Raw genomic sequence first — 19329 nt, 5'->3', positions numbered from 1 at the left:
AAAGGCCTGGGAAAAACATGCGATAAAAAATCCTCTTTTCCTGAACTGGTGCGACCTTCTTCCTCTGCTCAGAGTTTTCCTCTCTCTCTCTCTCGCTCTCCCCAAAAGCGTAACTTTAACTCCATCGTTTACCGACTACGAGAAACGATAGAGAAGCGATAACTCTAACTTTCTCATTCATGTACATCTCTCTCTGAAAGCGTCACTTTAACTCCTTCCAGAGAAGAGAAAAAAACTTCGAGGTAAGCAAGCATCTCTCTCATTCTTTGTTTCTTTTGCTTTGTCTTTCTTTTTTTCTTCGAATTTCCATGGATTGCTTCCCTGATTTGGTGCCTAGGGTTTTACATTCTTTGAGAATTTAACTTCAATTTTAAGTTTTGTTCACCCTCAACTTTTACCGAAAGTTTTCCGGATTAGGGTATTATAGTGATGTTGGTATATGATAATATTCTCAGATTCCTTGAACGCCTCGATGGATCTCATCCAGACGTACTCAGACCAAAACTCGCCAGAGGACCAAACCCAAAACCCTAATTCCACCAGCTCGTCGCCGGAGGCCTCCCCGCCTCGTCTCCTCGCCGGCAAGTCTGCGGCGCCGAAGGTGGACGACACCATGCTGGCCCTCACTGTGGCGCAGGCTCACCAGGTTCAATCCAGGCCCATTGACCCGACCCAGCACGCTGTGGCCTTCAACCCTACCTACGACCAGCTCTGGGCTCCCATCTACGGCCCTGCCCACCCCTATGCCAAGGACGGTATCGCCCAGGGCATGCGCAACCACAAGCTCGGCTTTGTTGAGGATGCCCACATTGAGTCCTTCGTCTTCGATGAGCAATACAACACCTTCCACAAGTACGGTTATGCCGCCGACCCCTCAGGCGCTGCCGGCTACAACTACGTCGGTGATCTTGATGCTCTGCAACAGAACGATGCCATATCTGTCTACAGCATTCCACAGCATGAGCAGAAGAAGAGAAAGATTGAGAAGAAGAAGGAAATTGCCGAGGATAAGGAACCCGATGAGGTTGTTGATGAGGTCGAGCTTGATAATCCGGCAAGCGACACATGGTTGATGAAGAATAGGAAGAGTCCTTGGGCGGGCAAGAAGGAGGGCCTTCAAACGGAGCTCACGGAGGAGCAGAAGAAGTACGCAGAGGAGTATGCAAAGAAAAAGGGTGAAGAGAGGGAGAGAGGTGGCGAGAAGCCAGAGGCTGTTCCCGATAAGAGCACGTTCCATGGCAAGGAGGAGAAGGACTATCAGGGTAGGTCTTGGATTGCGCCGCCCAAGGACGCCAAGGCCACAAACGATCACTGTTACATACCCAAGAGGTTGGTGCATACTTGGAGTGGTCACACCAAGGGCGTGTCCGCTATTCGGTTCTTCCCGAAACATGGGCATTTGATTTTGTCGGCTGGGATGGACACGAAGGTGAAGATTTGGGATGTGTTCAATTCGGGCAAGTGTATGAGGACCTACATGGGCCACTCCAAGGCAGTTCGGGATATTTGGTTTTGCAATGACGGGAGCAAGTTTTTGACTGCTGGGTATGACAAGCATATCAAGTACTGGGATACTGAGACAGGGCAAGTAATATCGTCTTTCAGCACGGGGAAGATACCCTACGTGGTTAGGCTTAATCCGGACGAGGATAAGCAGCACGTATTGTTAGCCGGGATGAGTGATAAGAAGATTGTTCAGTGGGATATGAACTCTGGGCAGATCACGCAAGAGTATGATCAGCATTTGGGGGCCGTTAATACCATCACATTTGTTGATAACAACAGGAGGTTTGTCACTTCAAGTGATGACAAGTCGCTTCGTGTATGGGAATTTGGGATTCCTGTGGTTATAAAGTATATTAGTGAGCCTCATATGCACTCTATGCCGTCGATTGCTCTTCACCCTAGTACAAATTATCTTGCAGCGCAGAGTTTGGATAATCAGATTCTTATATATAGCACGAGGGAGAGGTTTCAGCTCAATAAGAAGAAGAGGTTTGCTGGGCACATTGCTGCTGGGTATGCTTGCCAAGTCAATTTCTCACCAGATGGAAGGTTCGTTATGTCGGGCGATGGTGAGGGTAAATGCTGGTTTTGGGATTGGAAGACTTGCAGAGTTTTCAGAACTCTCAAGTGCCACGAGGGAGTATGCATTGGGTGTGAGTGGCATCCGTTGGAACAAAGCAAGGTAGCAACATGCGGCTGGGACGGATTGATCAAATACTGGTGAGTAAACCTCTCACTGACTCATTCTCTGACGTTAATATTAGACTACAAAACTTTTGTGATTGACTCAATCATATATGCATCTTTTATGCTATGTGCCTTAGTTATTTTATTGCTGCACGACAAATTATGTGCTTTTGAGTATCACACAAATGTATATTTCAACCTTTTATTGCAAAACACAAGCATCTTGTTTAGAAAGTGTGGTATTATTCTAGTAAAAAGTCCTAGCTATTCTGTATGATGACTGAAATAACATAACATCCTTGGAGTAGAGGTCTGTGTAGATACTTGCTCTAACTTTGTGACATCATTTTCATCAATTTTTGTTAATGGACTAAGACTCTTAGTCCATTATGTGCTCTCTGAACAGCTGTTTTCTGCCATCTAACCATTGTGCACTTAAGGATATTCACCTTGAAGCTCTAATTGAGATGAAGGGGCCTGACTGACCACAGATCTCAAGCAACTAATGCTTTAACATCCTGTTTATTCACCCGCTTGGAACAACTCATTATTGGTATTCTCCTTATTAGCCAGGGTTCTATACTTCCGTTAATAGCTTTGTTACTGAAGGAATCTAGTAGTTAAAGTGGTTGCACGTTGAATTTCTTGTTTCCTTTGTTCTCCTGACCTTCCTAGCCTATTAAGACAAGAGTTTTGATGCAACTACCCCCTTTGTCTTTTTGGTGTCAACAAAACAAAATGACCAAATAATTCCTCTAAAAAGCAAGAAAATATTCAATTCTTGCCCCACTGTCCAGCACCTGTTCTCATCATCATTTTTAATCTCCCATGTAGCAAATTAGGCCATTTTGCTGTTGTTTGGTTCTTTATCTGCTGTAAGCAATACACTCAAGAATGGGTAAGTGTATGCATAATGTAGTTGGATAAGTAGAGGATGAAGGAAGCTGCCAGGACCTGGAAGTGAGAGTTTAAGGTGCCTTGATTAGTAATATAGGTACCACCTCTAGTTCACTTCTTGAATAGATATATTTTTTTAATATTTATTGGGTTTGTTGAGATTAGTTTTTTGAGCTAGATACACTTCAAGGATATAAAGTGATAGATAATGAATTGGATCTCCAAATTCCTTTTCCAAAAAAGTTTTTCTTGCTTCATTCATTTATGTTGTTTAGATTTTTTGCCATAATGTTTTTGTATTGGAGCTATGTGTATAAAAGAAAAACTAGTTGCCTATGCTTTGCTTGCTACCTGTGTGTGTGTAACCCTGTTGAGGAACACGTGGTAGTTTCGTTCCCGTCTTCTATGCCTAGGACAAGTTTAGTGGTGCATCATGTGATGTAACATATTAATTTGGAGTTTACTGTATGCAGGATATTTTCTGCAATTTTAATCATATCCTACAAGTTCCCTTTTCCCCCCTCAGAACAATGGTTTTGGTTGTATCATCAATTTGGAGTTTACCGTTTATTATTTCTTAGCTTATCTTCATGTATTTCTCACGTCATTTTCAATTTTTTATAACAATTTTGCTTTTGGTTTCCGTACAAATAATTTAATAAATTTTTAGCTTATCTTCATGTATAATAATTTATCCCAATTTCATATCTTATGAAATCATTCTTCCGTTACCCTCTACTCTCCTTACAGCTTATATGTGATGTCTAAGATGTGTTTTAAATCATCCCATTAAACCTGGGGTTGCAACTGCTTACACACACACACCCGTGTTGATATTTTGTCTTTCGCATTTCTCCCACAATATTGACTCACGTGATAAATTGGTGAAGCCATTTAGCATTATGGAACTCTAACTTCTTTAAATCTGGCTTGCAGGGACTAGTTGCTTTTCAGCTCTAAATGGGGCTAGAAGCTGAATCATCTGATCAGATCAACTCGTCTTGGAAATGGAAGCCAGCGGACTAGGGGGGCAAAATTGTGCCTTTGAAGTTAAATATTGTGATATGAGTTCCTTCATTGGAATACCAGTACGCTTGTTTGGTCAGAGTCCAGAAATTATGAAGGCAGCACTACAATTATGGTGGCCAAACTTCTGGGAGTTTTTGGACTCAAGTATCATTGGTGTCATCAGGTTCTATGCTGGAAGTGTACTTCGGCTTGTGTTACAATTATTTTTGACCTTTTTGTATGACAAAGACTTAGAGCAGTTTGGCAGTTTGACTGTATTATTCATCTTCTTTTCTGTGCTTGGTCCTTTCAGCTTGACAAGTTGGTTTTCTCAAATGAAAGCTTCCTCAATGTTATAGAGAAGATGGCTAAAAGAGAATGTCTTGTGGAAAATGATGGTTTCTAAAGCAGGGTTCTTTCTCAAACTCTCATACTGATTTGGTCATCTGATGTTGAAATTCAAGTGCAAATTTGACTATAATGTAACATGAAATTGGGATGAAGGTTTCTGAATCAATTGCGGAAGAAAGTTTGTAGAAATAAAAAAATCAAAATAAACAAAACTAGTAACATTCTTTTGAAATTTCCTCCCACCCAAGATTCTGCTCCTAACCTCTCAAAAGATAGCCTTCAAAACCTGCTCCTTAGCTTTGAAAGAGCTGCCATGTTTGATTTGCTGTTGTTCCAATGTTGTAGACTGACGAGATAAGAATATTCACATCTGGTTTAACAAATATTTTGCTAAAATATCACATTTCTCTATTATAGTTACCAGTTTTTCCAAAGAAACTAGACAACATAAATTACCGTGTAAAGTTCATTTCTTCCATTCTTTTCCACCCAAGCTAATCACATCCAACCAACCAATAGCTGGTTAAGCACATTACAACGAAAATGATTAAACAAAGGCATCTAAGCAAAAAAAAATATATATATATTCTTTATAGATAATTGTGGCCTTAAAAAAAAAAGAAGAATCTCATAGATAATTGAGAACTAAAAATAAATAAATAAAAATCTCATACGTGAACATACCTTTATAGAAAATCCTTTTCCATTTTTTTTTTTTTTTTTTTTTTTTGCCAGTCCAACAAACTCCGTTGAAAACCCTATTACTTTAGCCAAAAAAATTGGTGAGCTAAAAAAATATATTTTTCTCTCTCATCAATATATATATATATATATATATATATATATTTTTTTTTTTTACAAAGATTAAAAAAAAAAAGAAAGCAAAAAATAGAGAGAGCGATGTAGACTATTTTTAAAAAATGGGTAGTTATTTAACTTAAATAGATAACAAGTTTTTTAAAGTACCCGACCCGAGTTGGTACATTTTCTAATTTTTCTGGAGGGTAAGCAAACTTCGTTCGCAAACTCGTGCTACTGTGAAACGGAGATGGGATGTATGTGGATGAGGCAGGTGCGAGTGCGAGTAGGAGCCAACAACTCTCTGCTCCTACCTAAGCCTTCCATGGCCTTTCTATCCCCTATCTCCTTCTTCTATCAGAAACCACCACCGTCTCTCATTTCCCTCGTCTTCTCCCACGGTCGCTCGCTCTCAACCACCACTTGGTCTCAACGAATTCCTCAAGCTTCCATCGACGACAACTGCTCTGATTTCGGTGAGTATCATGAAAACTAGTTACAATTGAATCAAGGTCTAATAAATAGGATCTGGGGTTTGTAATTTTGAGTGCTCTTTTTTGTTTATTTGGTAGGAGATGGTGGCGGAATTGGAGTTTCGAGAAATGGGTCCAAGGTTCTTCTCAAGGAGATGAGATACTCTGAGCTTGAAGTATGTATGAGATTATTCTTTTTCTGATATTGTTTCTTTTTTTTCTTCTTGTTGGCGAGATCATTACATGGGATGTCTAACTTATTGATATAACACTCACTCTTGTCAGTGTGACAGTGTCAGTAGTACTAATTGGGATTTAAACACTAATTTTTTTTACCAGTGCTGTTAGTTGTTTGTTTATCTGTGTCGCTCTGTTTTGGTTAATAGTTTTAATATGATATCTTTGAACTTCATAAGCAATTACAATGGTGCAGTCAACTCTATGCCCGTTGCTCTTAATAGATGGAAGAAAACTTGCCAGTTTAAACATGGTTTGGTTGGTGTTTTTGAAGTGATTTTTCTCGCTTTTGGGATCATATTTTGCTTCTTAAAGAAAGAAAAGTTCTTTCAATATTCTATATTAGCAGCATCTTATTTTTCAGATTGAGCTTTTGGTTTTATTTTCTTTTCTCATCAACTTATAAGAAGTTAAGAACAAGTATGCGTGATGTGGGAAAGTTTTGGGCCTAGGATATGAGTCATATGACTGTTTGCATATGGTTTTTAAAGTATTGTTAGATAGTGTGTTTTCATGACAAATTTTAGCTTGTTTGCCAAATTGCGAGACTTCTCATTCTAATAGTGAGAGCCTACTTTGACAGAACTGGGTTCAGTTACAAGGATACAGGCCGGGTCAGGCTCTAATGTTGTGGAAGCGCCTCTATGGAAATAACATTTGGGCACATCATAGTGATGAGTTGGACGGTATTTTTAAGTACTTTTTGGATTGCGTAGAAAAATAATATCACTATTTTGTTATGTAATTTTTGGTTAGAAGTTGATTCAATATTATGTTTCTACTTCTGACTTCACGTGACGGCTAAATATATATTTCTCTTTCAGATTTTCTCTTGTGATTGAGCTGTTCAGTCTCATGAAATCCTATTCTTTGAATCATACTTCCGTAGGTTTGAACAAAGATTTCAAGAAAATGTTGAGCGAAAATGCTGAATTCAAGGCATTATGTTTGAAAGAAATTCTCACGGCATCTGATGGAACTAGGAAGGTAGCTATGATCTTTTCCTTTTGTGGCTGTTCTGCTTAGTTATATTCTTGTAATTCTCTTTGAAAATGTTACTTGCATTTCTTGAGAATCTTCTCATTGATTGTGACAATGGCAGGAGGTTGCAGATTTTATTCACATTGGAAGATGAACTGGTAATAGAGACAGTTGTCATACCTTGTGATAGGGGCAGGACTACTGTTTGTGTTTCCAGTCAAGTGGGCTGTGCCATGAATTGTCAGTTTTGCTATACTGGAAGGTAAGATTTTATTCTTCTTCTTTGAGCTATGCAATCTATTATACTATTTCAACTTCTACTAGCCTAGAAAGCTGTGTGTTTGTTGAACGTCCACCTATTTTGCAGGATGGGTTTAAAGAGACATTTAACTGCAGCTGAGATAGTAGAGCAAGCTGTATTTGCCCGGCGTCTGCTCACAAGTGAAGTTGGTTCCATTACCAATGTTGTATTTATGGTGGGTTAACATTTCCAGGCAGAATTTCAGAACGCTGGAATTTTTTTACCAGCATAAACATAATGCAAATGTCACTCACTCTTATATAGAAACACAACCTTTCACGATCAATTAGACCCTGTAATTTGCTTAGACCTATAGTTGTTCTCTAACACATTGTGTTGTGGATTAAGTAATAAATTTGATTCAGAGTACTGAATAAATGTTTTAATTGTAAGCACATGTGGTTTTCATTGTTTATCAAAGCATGTTATATGTTTATTGATGCTATTACGGATATAAATTTTCCCCCGATAAAAAGAGAAACGTGTTTCTTTGTTTTGAGAACATTCAGGTCATAATTTAATTTAGTTAATGGGGCTACTTCTATTTTCTTTATGATACAGGCAAGTAGCATCCATGCACTCTTGACTAGCCCTTTCAAATTATTGTATCGTTATAGTTATGTGATCCTTCATACATGTAGAATATATATATATATATTCTTTTCATGTGAATTTGCTGAATATCTGGTTATTTTATGTTCTGTTATGTTCTGTTGACTTGTTTTCTTCATATATTTCTCCTTACACATGCAAGGGGACTTGAAACCCCCCATCTCAACAGCCGTTTGGCCCAAAGGCAAGTGGCAACTGTATTTTCTTCATCCTTACAGTACATCTGGAGATTTTAACTTATTCATGGATTCCAAGTAGAAAAGACAAAAATAAGTAATATGAAGATATATACTTACTTTCTGGCTCTCTGATAATAGTTATAAATTTATACCTGTAGGGAATGGGAGAACCACTTCACAACATTGACAATGTCATAAAAGCTGCAGATATTATGGTGCATGACCAAGGCCTTCATTTCAGTCCTCGCAAGGTCACTGTCTCAACCAGTGGGCTTGTTCCCCAGCTGAGACGTTTTCTCCATGAATCCAATTGTGCTTTAGCTGTTAGCTTGAATGCAACAACTGATGAGGTATATTACTTCCAATTTCTATTTTGATTTATGGGACATGCAGATGCACAAAGAAAATTTACCCCTCTTTCACCATAATCATTGCAGGTCAGAAACTGGATCATGCCAATTAACCGGAAGTATAAATTAGGCTTGCTTCTTCAGACCCTTCGGGAGGAACTTCGCTTCAAACATAACTACAAAGTTCTATTTGAATATGTAATGCTTTCAGGAGTCAATGACAGGTTGGATAAACCTTTCCACTTTTCTACATTATAGAAGCTGTTTGCAGTTATCATGCAAATCTGCTGCATGGTTTTACATCATTCATCATCAAAATATTTGTGGTTCAATTGCACTGGATTCAACTTTAGCAATATTATGCTCTATTATGGGATTTAGCATCCTTGAACAAAAGGATCACCCTAGGATATCTTGGCTCAGTAATATGAAATTCTTCGGCCTGAAAATATGCCAATGTTCAACACATCTATCACGTGATCAACTGATATTTAAGTATGACTTAGACTTGGGCTAGTATGATGCCCAACTTTGGTAGCTCCGAGTTGGTTATCGAGGAAACCGTGTTCATGAACCACAATCTTAAAAAATTTCCATGAGAAAAAGAAGAGACGGGGGTATGTTCTTTCTGTGGTGCATATGACATTCCTGGAAATTAGATGGGTTCATGGTAGGTTCATAAGATATTGATTTGTCTATGTTATGATGTTTGAAGTGAAGACGTCTTGCAATTGCTTTGCATGACCGGATCATATTATTTACCAGTGATCTAGTCTCTGTTTCTATTTGCAGCATTGATGATGCAAAGAGGCTTATTGATCTTGTTCAGGGAATTCCATGCAAGATCAATCTCATCTCATTCAATCCTCACACCGGATCCCAGTTTCGACCAACCAACGAGCCAAAGATGATTGAGTTTCGAAATGTTTTGGCTGAGGCAGGGTGCACCGTTTTCTTGCGACTCAGTAGAGGTGATGATCAGATGGCTGCCTGTGGTCAACTTGGCAAGCCTGGTACAATCCAGGCTCCTTTGATCCGTGTGCCAGAGCAATTCCAGATTGCAGTGAATATGTCTGTCTGAATTTTTTTCAGGTAAGCGGATACAAGTTGTGCCAAGCAGCTCTTCTGCTTATTTTTGCGAGAAAGATGAAACAGTAGCGTGGAGATGCGAATTTTGGGTGGAGTTCATAGTTGAGAAAGTTTTTTATTTATTTATTTAGAGTGTGCTCTTAAATTGTTTATTAATTTTTTAGAGTGTGTTTTTAGTTTTAAAAATAGAAAAATATTTTCAAAACCGTGACCCAATGATGCATGGCTTAACTTTTTATATTCCGTATATGTCAGTTGTGAATATTCTGTTTGTAATACCATCTTTATCCATTATGCACGTGAAATTAAAGAGCTGAGACATAAGTGTTACTTGCTTGAGAAGAAAAAGGTTAACGCTAAACCAATTGCAAGCGTTTGAAGTAACGTCTATCCTTTCCCAAACCTTTTTCCAGTTCTCACACAATTAGGCTTCTCCCATTCGGTTCCTTTCCAGCATAAAAGTATTGTCCATTACTTGTTAGGATGCCAAAAGCAACTAATCATATTCCAAGAATTTACTCAGAAAGAAAAAAAAAAAAAAAAAATGTCTCCATTATTTACCAGATAAAGGAAACGGGAGAGGCAACTAATAGTGGAGAATGATAAGCCATATTTGTTATAGGGATAATGATTGGCCATTACGGCCTTGCATTAGGTTGGCAAGCATAAAGACCGCAATGTTGTTAAAAAAAAAAAAAGACGGCAATGTCAGCAACTATCATTCACGACAGAATAGGTTCATTTATTCGTTCCTTTTCCACTTTCGCTTACGACAAAAGATGTCCCTCGGGCCTCTTGCCAACCCAACACTAGCAAAAAGAAAGGAGGTAGAGGGTTGGGTATCAGTTTAGTAAGTGTCGGATGTGGTATTTTCGCTTACTAATTCGTAAAAATTGATTAAGTCGATTAATTAATAAACTTCATATTGCTTACTGAACTGACCGATTTCAAAACAATATTTTTATTCTACTTATCGACCGTCGAAAGTTGATTGTCGGTCAATGACAGTTCGATAATGGTCAGTAAGTCGTAAACGATTAATCTGCCTACTTCAAGCAAAATGGCTCACGTACCAAGGAAAAAAAAAAGAAAAAAAAAAAAAGGTGCCCAAGTACTAGAAAAAGGACCCAGCGCTACTAGTGATGATTCTGTTTTTAACTTTCTTTTCGTTTTTACAAGTGGTCGGTGATCACATCTCCAAACATTGTGGACAAGCTTTGATGTCCTTTGCTATCGTCATTTGTTTTTTTGGTCACTTTTTTTTTTTTTTTTTTTGGATTTTTTGATCTTTTCTATGATATTTTTGCCATTTTGAGTCTCAAAATATGAATATTACAAAAATTGAAATATTCGTTACTTCTTAGTATGATTCTGTCATGTCAATAAATGAACATTTTTTTAGTTAGAGAATATTACAAATAAAGTGATAGTTAGAAGAGAGTACTCTACCTATGAGTAATACAACTTTTTTAAGACGTAAGAGTACTGCAACTTTTACTTTAAATTTTTTTTGTTTAATTGACGTGAAATTAATAATTGGTAAAAGAGTAATGGTAGACATTGCGTTTCTATCTTATAATTAAGTAACAATCTCAACCTACTATTGGATCAGTTCTTATTAAAAAAATTGTTAATTTATACTATAATATTAGCATTGCGGGATAGTTATAAGTTGTAACTTGAAAAAGTTAAAAATATGATATATGCGCCTAAAAAGAAATGGGAGATATAACATTTCTCTTGGAGAGATGATTAAATAAATAAAAAATTTTACTTGACATTTTAATTACTTATTGATTAACTTGTTAAACCAATTATGAACTATCAAATCAATTTATAACAAAAATAATAATAATAAATTAAAATTAGAATAAAGATGTCCAAGAGATTCGAGGAAAATGATCTTCGCTTTTAGTAATCGTCCTCCTAGCAATGCGGAATTAATTAGAATAAAAAGGACTTAAACGAGTTAATAAATAAATGTCCGTTACTTGGACAGTTGGACCTGTCTATTCATTTAATTCTGTAGTTGTACTGTTGTAGTGGCGGAAAGGGCACGCTTCGGTGTACAGCTCAGCATTTTTTAAAATCAAATTTCATATATTAATTCCCAATTGGACATGTGTCGCACGCGCCAGGTCTTTTCGTGACTCGTAAGTAAACAGAGCACCCTTTGGCGGTATCTTTTCACCACCACCACTCCAGCATTTATATACACGCACACACTCTACACACTTCCGTAAACCTCTCTCATTTTACATTCTTACAATCAATAACCGCTTCTCATTTTGCATTGCTACAATAACCGTCTCTCTCCCTCTCCCTCTCTCTGTGTGCGCGTTCGCAGAGTTCACTGAGCGAGCAAGCAATGGGAGCTAGTACGGACGTCGAGTCCTCGAGGGACCGGCGTATACTGAAGCACGTCCACGACAACGTTCACGGCAACATCTATCTCGAGCCGGTTTGAGCATCTTTTCAGCGGCTTCTTTTTTCGTTTGTGTTTCAGAATTATATGTGATGTTGCTGCTTTCTTGATTCGTTGCTTTTGTTTTGCTTTCCGCTTTGAATTGTTTCTTATAGCTGAGAGAAATGTCGAAGTGTTGAATGAATTTCGGATTCGTATGCTTTGGAGCTGTAGAATAGTGATTGAGTCGATTGAAGTGAAACTATACATAATTTTGATTCGCTAATTGTTTTTCGTTGTTTTTGCTTTCGGTGTTCTCTACTTTTGGTTCCTATCTGAGAGATTCTTGAATGAATTTTAAACTAATTGTTTTGGTGCCGTAGAACTGTAGTTGAGTCAAAGAAGTGAGTTCTGTTTTGCATCTTAAATCGTTGTTTTTACTCGTGTTTCTGCTTTGGCTTGGTTCATGGCGGAAAGAAATGCATATTATTCAGTGAATTTTTGAATAGCTATTTTTGGAGCTATGAAATTGTGGTTTCGTCGATTAATAATTGTATGAAACTTTGCTTCTCAAATCATCGTTTATGTTTGCCTTTTATGCTTTTTAATTTGGTTTATGAGAGGAATGTAGAATTAGTTAACTGTTTTTGTCTGAATCGTTTCAATTAGGACATCATGTAAATTTTGAAGTAATATGATGTGGAACTAAGAACTTTTTAGGATTAGGAATTTGATTTTGACGGATGGCAGAGATTTATTATGATAATCTGAGCGACGTAGAAATTTGAACGATACCAATCCAGGGTAGTGTACTAAGTCCTGTATTGGAGAAGAAGACGAAGAACCATTTTAAGAGTAGCATTCCTTTTTTCCTTTTTGGACGGACAAATGAAGATCTCAATCTTGACAACTTGAGTGGAGAAGAAGCTATTGAGATTTTCTCATTGAAAATGCTAAGATTGATAATTAATGTAAGAGATATTGTTTTGAGAAATTGAATGATAAGGAAAGACATTAAACCGAACATACTTCAGAACAGAGGGAAGGTATTGAACTTGTCTTAGTAAAAGATTTGAAAAGAGGAAAAAAGTGAGAGAGAAAAAGAGAAGTACATAAAGAGGTCAGAATTTAGAGTTGAGAAAGGCATATTTCTTCATGAAAGTATCTAGAGTTGGTTTCCTTTATGAAATTTTAAGGTTCTGTGTGAAACTTTAAGTGCTTATTGTCTTCATGGCCAAAAAAAAAAAAAGAATCAATTAAGAGGGAAAAAAAAGAAACACTGCAGGATATGATATATGATTTTGTTATGTTGTTAATCACTTTTAAGAGGAGATGGTTTAGTTACTTTCTCTTGTTTATTGCAGCTCTTTTTGAAGTTCATTGATACTGAACAGTTTCAGAGGCAAGTCTGTTTTACCTCAAACCCATGCAAGGGTTGTTTCTTGTTTAGTTAATTACTATTATTATTCTTTGATGATTACTACGTATTGCAGGCTTCGTGATCTAAAGCAAATTGGTGAGTCAACCTTTACCAGAATTAAATATCAGGAGAATTAGATATGTAAACAATTTAAGAAGTTCACATCTGCTGAAGATTTATTATCCCTAAATTCACTGGCAGAATCTATAATCTCTGTTACCAACTTCTTGAAGGAATCTGAATGCCAATGATCTATTTGATTGGAACTAAAGGAACTTTTTTGTATAATTAATTGCCATTGATTTCAAATTCTTACATCTCTTTACACATGCCCACTTAGATAGTTGTCATTCCTCATGTAATCATATTTCCCTTTAACTTTACTCCTAATGTTGCTTTACCGTTTATACTACACACTTCAGGTTTTCATTTGACCTTCACACATTATTCGGAAGCAATGAACCAAACTGTGACACTGACTAAAGGTTTCTAATGTGGTTATTGTAGCAACTGAAAGAGAAATTTTGCAATAAAATTTAAAAGGTTATGGATAATTTTTCATAATAATAGATCTGATCAACCACAAAACCAGGTTCATGGTTCAGATTGCAGTGGCACCATCAGGTTAAAGGGTGTATGCATTAATGAGGCATAGTTTGAACTTTGAACCCTGAAGGATCTCTCCACAGTCCACATCATTGTAATAATTCTTTTTTCTTTGTTTTTTGGGTGGTAAGTAATTTCCAATAAATTGAGTACACGCTCTGTATTAAAATCAATTAATTATTCCCAACATGGAAAGTTTAAAAGACAATTCTAGATTCTAAAAATTGTGCCCCATTTAAAAATCCAGTATTTATGATTATAAATAAATGTTACTATGTGATTTCGATGTTATGCATTTCTACTTTGAGCTGACATAGCCGGTTCCATTTTAGGCAAATTGCTTAAGTCTTTAAGTTTTTGTCTAGTTTCTTTACTATTCTTTGCTTTATGGTTCATTTCAAAGCTGAGTCTCGTTGACTACAATTTACTCTCAGCATGTTGCATCAAATGCAATTATTAGGAAAAAATAAATATGTTGAGTCCACTGCATTCTTTTAATTTTCCATACAGGATACTGGTGGCTCAAACTTGTCACTAATTTGCTCTAAAAAAAAAATTTAATTCTACTTGTGTCTCAGGCTTAGCACACATGGTTTACCCAGGGGCTGTGCATTCTCGGTTTGAACATTCACTAGGGGTGTATTGGTTGGCTGGTGAAGCTATTAATACAATTAAAGCCTACCAAGTAGGTGATGTAATTTTCATATTGAGTGCTATTAGTGTCAATATTATGTTTATACCCATGTCATCCTTGCAGGGCTCGGAGCTTGGTATTGAGCCTTCAGATATACAAACAGTAAAACTTGCTGGTGACTAACTGTAACACTCATAACAAATTCCTTGTCTCTGTCACTTGATTTTACCTCTATTCTTTCTTTGAAATTCTTTCTAGGACTACTGCATGATGTTGGCCATGGGCCATTCAGCCACTTGTTTGAGCGCGAGTTTCTTCCCCGGGTTATTAATGGCGTCTCATGGTAACATTCATCCCAAGAAAAAAAAATGACATCAAATTTTCTACAGAGAAGATTGCATAGTTTACATTGATAACCTTTCTATTTACATTAGATAGAGTCATTTGGATTAAGATATGAAGGTAGAGCAGTCGGAATCACCATCTTTAGTGTAATATCCTATAGATTCATAGTAAGACTGTTTCATAAATTTAGTCAAGATTTTCATAAGTGGCTCAATTATATGCGATTTTTTTAATTATAAAATTATTCATTCATGAAACTAAAAGTATTTGAGACAAATAGGTTTGTCTACTGAAGCGCATGCTTATTAATTCAGATAAGCACGGTTCTACTGAATATTATGTCATAGTGATCTTTTGGCATAATCTAATTGGGTTGTTATAGCATTGTCTACATACAGTTCTTGAACCTTACCTTGCTAAGGGTATGAATAGAATAGTGGATATGCATGTGCCAATACAAAGGAACTTCATGATCTCTTACTGCACCCAAATATGTCATCCACTCTCCCAATTGCTTCTCTTTTCAGGCAGAAAATAATTCATAGTTTTAAGAAGAAAAAAAAAAGTAAAATTTGTTAGATTGACTAAGAACTCTAATATTAATTGTATATTTTCTCAGTTGATTTATGGGTGAATTAAGATTATCAAAGAGGACTTGTAATTTGATGTTCTTAAATTCTTTTGACAATTGTCAACAACTTACGCTCTGTGCTATTGTAGGAATGAAAGATAATGGATCTTCTGTGCAGTGTCTTTTTAGAAGCACATGTTTTTTACGTTCTTTTAATCTTACTGAAATGTTATTGGATAGTCAAATAATCTTTTCAGTTCTGTACAAAATTGTGTGTAATTTATAATAGCTTTTCAGCAGTAACTGGTAATTGCTTTTCCATTAGAGAATTTAATCCTTTTGTGGTTATTATTTTGAAAATTTCTAGGCGTCATGAGGACATGTCTGTGAAGATGGTGGACTACATTGTTGATGAGCACAACATTGAAATTGATTCTGAATGCCTTAAGAAAGTGAAGGTTAAATGTTATCTACAAATGTGTCGTTCCTTTCATTAACAGACAAGTTCTCCCAAAACATCACTTTTACAGCTACCGAAATCCATAATAAAGCACAAGTTTCAATTTTCAGAATTTTGATTAACCTTGGGATTAAATAGTTTTAGAACGTTGCTCCAGCCTCTATAAGCTCCTTTTTCCTCTTGCTTTTATTTGGGTTGACTTTCTTTCTGCTGAGACCGTATAACTGCACACTTCCATTTTCCTTACCATTTAGATTATTTTGACTGCTGGAATTTTAAGCTCGCTACTCCTATGTGCATGAAGGATGAGGGATATAGGTAGATTAGTAAAATCCATCAAGTATAGACTTGAAATTTCTGGTTCAAATGGTAGTTTCTCTCCCCATAATAATGGAATGGAGGGTGATTTGTGGGCTCCAGATCCACTGAATGTATGTTTAATTTATCAATCCGATAATAGTACTAATAAAGCATTTGATATGCCTATGTTCTCTTAGCAGGATATGATACTTGCGAGCCCTGATCGTACTCCAACAAAAGTAAGCTATCAATAGCCCAAGTTTTTTTGAGGCATTTTATTTCTCTCATAATACCTTTCTGATCGACTTTTTTAAGCTCCCTTCTTTATATTCAACTTCTATTATCTTATGTTGTGATTAGCCCTTCTAATGATTTTCTTGAAAGTAGAATATGAAGGAAAAGCGTTTCTTGTATGATATTGTTGCAAATGGTCGAAATGGAATAGATGTTGACAAGTAAGTCAATTTCATTTTTTTCCCTTTTCCTACTTGCCGTTTTCAATGCTTTCTGACAATAAAGTTATAAAAATATCATTTTCCTGCAGGTTTGACTATATAGTACGGGACTCCCGGGCTTGCGGTCTAGGCTGCAATTTTCAATTTGAGAGGTATTTATTTATCTAGAGGTCTTAATCTTATAGTTAGTTACATGCTTTGGTGAACTCTTCACTTCAAGTAACTCTAAACTTGTGCGACATTGCCAATGTCAAAAGTTTGAACTTGGCTTACTTCAAATTGTGCACATACTTTCTGTTATTATACTTCTTTAGATAAAAAAAAAGGGATTTCAAGAGAACCATGTTTCCCATTAAATTTGCAGGTTGATGGAATCTATGCGAGTTATGGGTGATGAGATATGCTACCGTTCTAAGGATTGTTAGTATATGTTAAAAATTATTTCATCACTTTTACATTAGAAGTTTTTATATTCTTCAGTTTGTTTTTGATATCTTTGTCAGACCTGACAATCCACAAGTTATTTGCTACTCGTGCTGATTTGCATAGAACAGTCTATACACATGCAAAAGTAAAGGTAACGAATCCCAACTACATTTATTAATGTGGAACTTTAACATAGCAGTTGTAGCATAAATGTCTTTAATCTGCATTTGAGCACTAAATGCATTAGATTTGACAGTGTTTCTTTTGTCAGGCAATTGAACTCATGGTTGTTGATGCTCTGTTAAAAGCAAATGATCATCTTCACATTTCGACCTCAATTCATCAACCAGCTGAATATTGGAAGGTTTGAACTTTACACGTTATTTGAGTCTGATTGGGGCTTCCAAGTTCTACTTTATGCTATAACACTATCTATCTTAAACTGCAGTTAGATGACTCAATATTGAGAACCATTGAAATTTCTCCCAATCAAGAGCTCAAGGAATCAAGAGACTTGATCCTACGTATTAGAAGAAGGGAGCTATATCAGGTATCTTAATATAATAACAAGATGGCGAAGAGGTAGTAATGTTTGAATTTCGTGGCATGTCTCAAATCTTAACTGCTCCTAGAGTAGAACTTTGGTAATATCAACTGTAAAGGAAACACACTTAGCAATCTAGCAATTTATTATGTTTTGCAGTTCTGCAATGAGTTCTCTGTCCCTAAGGAGAGCATGGAGCACTTCAAAAACATCACTCCCCAAGATATTGTTTGTTCCCAGGTTCAAAAAGTTATATTAATTACAATGTCTGTTTCTCAATAGTAGATAGATGGTATCCTAAAGTGTAATTTCTCAACCAGAAAAGTTGTGGTATTACACTAAAAGAAGAAGATATTGCCGTGAGCAACGTTAAGATTGATCTGACACGTGGAACGAATAACCCTCTTGAAAGGTACTTGAGAAAGATTCAAAAGATGAAGGCACTGTTTGTCTTTGCAATTTGTTTGATGCATTTTCTATTTCTGATCCAATTTGACAAATGATCTTTCTTCTTCATGCATGCTTCTCCTCATCCAGCATCAATTTTTTCAAGGTACTGAAATCGCTTCTACAACATAGATTCTTTTAGATCATTTGCTTATCATTGTTCTCTTTAAGGTTGACCAAGGACTTTTTCGATTTCTATGAAAGATTTCAACCATAATACTGTAGGTTAGCCTGAAAATCGGGTGACTGCAATTTCTGTGATGTAGAGCATAGCCAACAACTTAATTTTAGGATTGAATATCTAGTATCAAGACTATGTTTAGAAAATTAGTGCCTTAAGCCTGGTTGCTTGCAGCATCGTATTACAGGCAAATTTAGTCATGCTGCGTCGACTATCCTTGATGAATTAGATTACGAGGACTTGAAAACCCTTTTTATTGAATAAATTGGTAACACGTTAAATTCATAGTCAACTATATCTCTAATACAAACAATCCTTCATGATGCAGGCTAACTGGACCTGTTGGCCATAGAAATTGTTAGTACTTTTGCTAAAATTTACACGTGCTTTGTTTACTGATTATGAATCCCAGCCATAATTAAGGAACTGATTTTAAAATTTAATCTTTCTTGAAGCTGATCATGAATTGGAATGCTTTCTTTTAGTAAACATAACATTACTTGCACATTGGAGAATTAACAGCTCAGCTTTTACCAGGAGTATGCGTGCAATGAGAAATTCCCAATCGAAGATGATCGTATCAGCCACTTGCTGCCTGTCTTTTACCAAGATATGATAGTTAGGGTGTACTCTAAGAAGCCTGGACTGGTTTGTAGAAATAAAATATTGATATTGCTAAGTCATCAATATAGTGTGGATATTGCTTAGTGACCATGAAAATATATTACATACAGGTGACAGCAGTATCTGAGGCCTTCGAAAATTTTCAGGTGAAGACATTTGGAAAGAAAGCACAGGTTCATGCAACTCCTGAAAAGAAGAAACGCCTAAAATAATGGCTATAACTGAGTCTGAATTCTACCTTGCCGTTTAGTTGGAATAGGTAAATACTCGTATTCATAGAGAAGCATATAGTTGGAATTGGTAAATGCTCATACTCATGAATAAACATCTTAATACAGTGAGCAAATGTGCGAACTTCATATAGTGAATCACATGATAAAATGTATAAATCCATGAAGCTTAATGCCGGGTGCAACTGTATAAATCCATATATCGTCTCTCTC

At 36.4% G+C, this 19329-nt stretch overlaps 2 protein-coding genes across 3 annotated transcripts; both read left to right on the top strand.

Moving 5' to 3' along the window:
• LOC132178692 (uncharacterized) lies at positions 1-4491 on the top strand. 2 transcript variants are annotated; one of them, XM_059591199.1, is made up of 3 exons: positions 2-242; positions 456-2226; positions 4027-4491. In XM_059591199.1, the coding sequence occupies exons 2-3, from the start codon at positions 473-475 to the stop codon at positions 4031-4033; spliced, it is 1761 nt and encodes a 586-aa protein (XP_059447182.1). In that variant the 5' UTR covers positions 2-242; positions 456-472; the 3' UTR covers positions 4034-4491. The 2 variants fall into 2 exon arrangements, with proteins under 2 accessions (XP_059447183.1, XP_059447182.1); XM_059591200.1 differs by lacking the exon at positions 4027-4491 and having other exon boundaries at positions 1-242; positions 456-2230.
• A 946-nt stretch (positions 4492-5437) lies between these two features.
• LOC132177088 (uncharacterized) lies at positions 5438-19329 on the top strand. The gene is made up of 27 exons (XM_059589304.1): positions 5438-5723; positions 5820-5896; positions 6541-6643; positions 6847-6944; positions 7070-7200; positions 7306-7414; positions 8189-8380; positions 8468-8604; positions 9173-9404; positions 13238-13275; positions 13367-13389; positions 14478-14584; positions 14657-14708; positions 14792-14876; positions 15817-15907; positions 16410-16448; positions 16597-16664; positions 16754-16816; positions 17029-17084; positions 17168-17241; positions 17362-17454; positions 17539-17640; positions 17794-17874; positions 17955-18046; positions 18172-18187; positions 18800-18910; positions 18997-19329. The coding sequence occupies exons 1-27, from the start codon at positions 5498-5500 to the stop codon at positions 19096-19098; spliced, it is 2598 nt and encodes an 865-aa protein (XP_059445287.1). The 5' UTR covers positions 5438-5497; the 3' UTR covers positions 19099-19329.

This window comes from Corylus avellana, chromosome ca4 (genome assembly GCF_901000735.1).
Source record: "Corylus avellana chromosome ca4, CavTom2PMs-1.0".
In the NCBI taxonomy this organism is placed as follows: Eukaryota; Viridiplantae; Streptophyta; class Magnoliopsida; order Fagales; family Betulaceae; genus Corylus; species Corylus avellana.
The sequence above is the reverse complement of the archived record's forward strand: the minus strand, read 5'-3'. Positions and strand labels throughout refer to the sequence as shown.